The sequence below is a fragment of the Hibiscus syriacus genome, unplaced genomic scaffold (genome assembly GCF_006381635.1).
Source record: "Hibiscus syriacus cultivar Baekdansim isolate YM2019G1 unplaced genomic scaffold, ASM638163v2 tig00110332_pilon, whole genome shotgun sequence".
Classification (NCBI taxonomy): Eukaryota; Viridiplantae; Streptophyta; class Magnoliopsida; order Malvales; family Malvaceae; genus Hibiscus; species Hibiscus syriacus.
The window spans coordinates 7,554,524-7,559,875 of NW_024062688.1; the positions used below are offsets into that span (position 1 = coordinate 7,554,524).

At 36.7% G+C, this 5,352-nt stretch overlaps 1 protein-coding gene across 1 annotated transcript; it reads right to left on the minus strand.

Annotated features, from left to right (window-relative positions):
* Window positions 1–559: 559 nt before the first annotated feature.
* LOC120119657 (protein ACTIVITY OF BC1 COMPLEX KINASE 3, chloroplastic-like) lies at window positions 560–4,690 on the minus strand. Its single transcript, XM_039139461.1, has 7 exons — window positions 4,214–4,690; window positions 3,886–4,113; window positions 3,325–3,660; window positions 2,448–3,003; window positions 1,865–2,051; window positions 1,407–1,773; window positions 560–740 (listed from the first exon to the last, which is right to left on the minus strand). The coding sequence occupies exons 1-7, from the start codon at window positions 4,493–4,495 to the stop codon at window positions 618–620; spliced, it is 2,079 nt and encodes a 692-aa protein (XP_038995392.1). The 5' UTR covers window positions 4,496–4,690; the 3' UTR covers window positions 560–617.
* Between the last annotated feature and the right edge of the window lie 662 nt (window positions 4,691–5,352).

Consider the following 5,352-nt stretch of genomic DNA (forward strand, 5'->3'; position numbering starts at 1 on the left):
CATTTTAAGTTTAACCGTAAAAATTATCTATTGAATATTTTTATGATTTAAGGTAATGTTTTAGATTGGAGCTTAAAACATTATCTATCAAGCCTAAAATGTTATATATTTTGATAACATTTTCGATTATAACGTAAAATATTACATAAGTTTCTAAATTGATTCGAACATAACCTTGAGTGTGTTGTGGGTTTCTAAACTTGGTTTTGAAACTTTAATTTGAAAATACTTGGAAATGTCGACATTTAGTTGTGTATCGAAGTTAATAATGCAACTTAATTCTAGATTCATTCAAAACAATTATTTAGTAAAACGTTGCGGTTACTTTTTGACATAATGCTCAACATAAATTATGAATATGTCAGTTTCGTGTACTTTATTTTAGAGAAAAGGGGATTTTTGAACCCTGTTCTTCCAATAGGCAAAATTGATTAAACAGAAACAACAATAGGATAAATCCCATAACCTAAGCTTCTGTTCTTCATTTGATAAAGATCATACAGTCCCCAAAGGTTATAGCTTTTGTTATAATTTCTCTATTCCTTTTAGTTGAATAACTAATTGGGGGCGGGGAAGAATGGCTATAGATTTCCAGGTTTCAACATACATTAATTAGCTTATAAACTTGTAGGAGCCGACGGAATACGAAGAACTTGTTGCAGTAAGCGAGCTGCAAGTCGCCGAGTGATTTCACCAACTACACGGCCGCCTAGACTACGTGCCTCGGGTTGTTGAAGTACCTGCTCAAGAACCAGTCAGCCAGTTCCATTGGATATAATTATAATTGTGTAAAGAGAAACGGTTTGGGACTAAATGAAACATCAAGAGTTGGTTCCTCATTCAACTGCTGGGTATTTGGATTTCAAAAACTAGTTCATGCAAATTCAGGATTTTCCACAGGTTCAGGTATCCACTGCTAAACCATTAACCCGTACTGGAATCAACACAACAACTATACTGCTCGATTCAGCTAGTGACAGCATACGTTCTGAAAACCGATATTGCTTTGACTCTTCATTTTCATTTAAATATCCATGTTAGTCATATATTTGGACATCGAACAATTTAGATGAAATTAGACATAACTTTGTCGAACATACACCTATACCCGACACTAACACGCAAATCCAAGTAATATAGCTTAAATAAATACCTTCCTCTACTGGATCCATGAAAAATGGTCCATGGTGAAGAGCCAAATACTTTGCCACTTAGGCAATTTTAAACTATATGTTAACAATTAATCTTTGCACTCAAATAAAGCATGTGTATCAACCATCCAAAATATTTTGGCAAAAGGAACTGATGTAAGACACGAAAATCAATAAAATAAATTCTAACAGTAGCTTGTAACATTGGTGCTTTGATTATGACTTCTGTATTTGCATCTGTGTATGTTCACTTACTTGTAAAATAGGTTGCAAAAGAGCTGGATCAAAGCTTTTAGAGGATTGTAGAAGCCCCCAGATTTGAAAAACTTGGTCCCGAAGCTCCATCATGCTTTGCAATTCATCACTGCTCATTGCATGCGCTCTGTTTCCATTGCCATTGAGCATTAGAGAACGCATAAAAGATGGTACAGCGTTGTATGTATCAACAACTGAGCCTAGAATTACAGATTCAGTAACACGAACAGCCTCTTTAATGACCAAAGTCCTGAGTTCTTCACCATCTGGTCCCAGTAGTAGCTTTAAAACAGGTTGCAAAGCATCTTTTGCGGAGAAATCTCGGTCCTTGCTTCCCTGAACAAGAAGGTTTTCTAGTCTATTCCACCTGCAACAAACCAAAATTACATATTTCAAGTTGACAGATTTCATCAAGAACTGAATACACAAAAAAGAGAGGATGTATGAGTTATTCGTACCTAAACCTCCCATCCTTAAAGAGCAACTCTATAAGAGCATCTCTCAGATATGGATTTGGATCTGTGAGAAGCCTTTTAGCAAAGTATGGGTATGAGGCAGCTAGCACCTTAAAATTTGGATCGGCATAAAGGGCCAATCCTTCTAACACAGTAAGTGATCGCAATATCAATGCATAATAGGGAGGTACTGCATGCAAATTAAAGAAAATACCATTAAACGACATAAAAAGAATTCAGCCCATATTTTCCGCTCCCTCCTCACTCAGGCTTTAGAGGCATGTTAAATAAAATAGAGGTGTTTTTTTTATTAGAAATTGGAATTTGAAGATATAAAATGACGATAGTGGTGGAGGGTTTAAAGAAAACTACAACCACACATATATATTCAGTTTATATCATCAACTTCCATGTATTTGGAGGAACATTGAAGATCATATTCTTATACCCATGTTCGAACATGGATAATCAAAAGAATGAACAGTCAGGAGCAATATAGACTATGGTAAAACAATCCATTTAAGAAGCATACACTAACTACACTAGAGGATAGGGCTCAAAGTTATATGGAAAAAAATCAGCTCACCATTAAATGGGTATTGGTATAAAACAACACCCAAACCATCAACTATTGTTTTGAAGTTTAGTTCGCTCACAGTGTAGCTAAGAGCATCATCAAAGAAGTCCCGAAGTGCTGGCACAATTGGGGAAATGTCTACATCAGTTGACAAGAAATTAAGAGCATAGTAATCACGGGCCATAGCTTCATAATCCCGGTTAACCATGTGTACAACATGACCGATTATAGCAAATCTTGCTTCCTCTGGGGTCTCACTCATCATTCCGAAATCTAGAAAAGCAAGCTTTCCTTCAGGTGTTGCCAACAGATTACCAGGATGGGGATCCGCATGGAAATATCCATACTCTAGTAGCTGCCTGAGGCTGCACTGAATACCTGTGGTCACTAAATCCAAAACTTTCAAACCTTGTCTTTCAATGGCGGCTTGTTCATTTAGTTTCACTCCATCAACCCACTCCATTGTCAATACTTTGCCACTCGTATAATCCCAAAAGATATCTGGAACGAGGATATCCTCCTTGTCAGCATACAACATCTTGAATTTCCTTGCATTTTGTCCCTCCTGCAGGCACCTGTCAAAATTAACACTCATACCCCGAAAATTGGCACAGAGAATAAGAAAGTGCACTTCTTTTTTTTTATTTTGTTTCACAAATTCAGAAAAGATGAGTATATCAATTCTTAACTAGTTTGTACCTAGCATATGCCTTACATTATCAGAATTTATATAGCAAAGAAAATCTAAATCCACTTCCTCATATTAATTTTTCCAAACATAGAGAAAAAGAGAAGCATGTTTCTGGATGATTGAGGATATTAATGTTTTGAAGAAAAAAGTGGATTGCATTAGGATGTAATAAGATCTGCGACCAAAAAAACTAACCTGCACATAGTTGAGCTCTTGATAAACTCGACTGGCAAATTCATCAATGACGGCAACAGCATCAGTAGCGATTATGTCAACATACTTGTTAATGAAAAATCCTAAACCTCTTATGAGGTAAAAATCAAGTTCGATGACCTCTTCAATTCCAGGTCGTTGCACCTTAACAGCAACAGTTTGGCCCGAAGTCTTAAGTCGAGCTTTATACACTTGACCTAAACTAGCAGCTGCAATCGGAGCAGGGGATATAACAGAGTAAATGGAGTCCAGTGGCAACCCCAACTCTGTTTCGATGCATGAGAATGCATCTGCATCAGGAAATGTAGGCAAAGAATCCTACAAACATATCAGAGTTAGTAAAATCGACCCAAGGAGCAAAACCCCAAGAAAAGTAGACCTCACAATATCAGACATAGCACAACACAATTACATGTTCATTGACGAAATAATGCAAACACGAGTACATGAGTGTCTCAGAATGCTAATATTATTAACATGTCAACATTTATACAAATGTAGAATATCTAAACATGATTATGAGACAATAAAATACACCAATACCTGCAGCTGAGCCAGCTCCTCGAGATATTCCGGTGGGCACAGGTCCGGCCGAGTGGATAAACCCTGACCCAATTTTACAAAAGTAGGGCCTAATCTGGTGAAGATGGTCCTCAATTCAGCTGCTCGTTTTCTCTTGTTTTGATCCAGTGTCCGATTCTTTTGATCCAAAAACAGTTTGAAAGCAAAAAAACCCAAGGACACCAAGATTTCCAAAGTCCTTTTCGCTGCCTAAATCATAGCAATTTGAATTCTTCATTAATAAAAAGTTAACCCAGACTAAATTCGCTTCTCTTTATTAAATCATAAATATCAAAAAGTAAATCATCACCTTGACGGGACGGGACCCATACTTGTTGGCAAGAAATTCGGGGCTGTAAACAGACGCACCGGAAGCTCGAGCAAGGGCCCGAGCCTCCGATTGTAGGTCCTCCGCTCGGTCAGCAAGTAACAACCGCATAGAAATGGGCGACGGCGAACCGTTGACCCTGGGACTGGCTTCCACCGAAGCAGCTCGTGGACCCAATTTGTACCTCTTGGATTTGGATATTGAAAACCCTTTACCGGCCTGTAAATACAAGGAGTGACCCCCAGCTGAAGCAACAAGACTCATGACGGCCACTGCAACTACTCCCCCGTTCAACCAATGGTCTCCCTCTATATATATATATATATGGTGGAAACTGGAAAGTGTCACTTGTCACCCTTTTGATCGACTCAATGAAGGTTGGAACTATTATCTTCTTTAATTTTTTTTTTTTAACGAAAGGCTGATAGAGAGAGCTTCCATAAATGGGTTTCGTTTGGATTTTCGATAGCCCTTCTGGAAATTTTCCATTCTATAGTTAAGGACAATGTTTAAGCGAGTAAAAACCGCCATTTCTCAGTAGTCCAACCAATTAGGTGGGAAAGATGGCTATGGAAAGTTAATTCTGGGGAATTTTTTTATCATCTGATTTTTTGTTACACCTATATAAAATAAGAATAAATTATACTGATTATCATTCAACTTTATTAGTTCTCTTATTTTATTTATTATATTTTAAAATCATTTAAGTTTCTCATTAAATTTAATGTAATTAGTTTTTTTATCGTTAAGTCGTTTCTTCCACTAATAAGTTATTATGACTTGGATTTTTTATTATATTTTTAAGGGTAAAGTATAGTAATGGTCACTGAACTTTTCTAAAGATTTTATTTAGGTCCCCCAACTTTTAAAACTTATAATACAATCCCCCAACATTTAGTTCGTTTGTAATATTGTCCCCCAACAGTTACTTTGGGGACCATATTGCAAACAGACTAAATGTTGGGGGATCATATTGCATACAGACTAAATATTGGGGGACTGTATTGCAAGTTTTAAAAGTTGGGAGACCTAAATGAAAGCTTTAGAAAAGTTTAGTGACTATTACTATACTTTATCCTATATTTTATTAACGTGTGAAAATTATTCAGTAGTCTCATTCC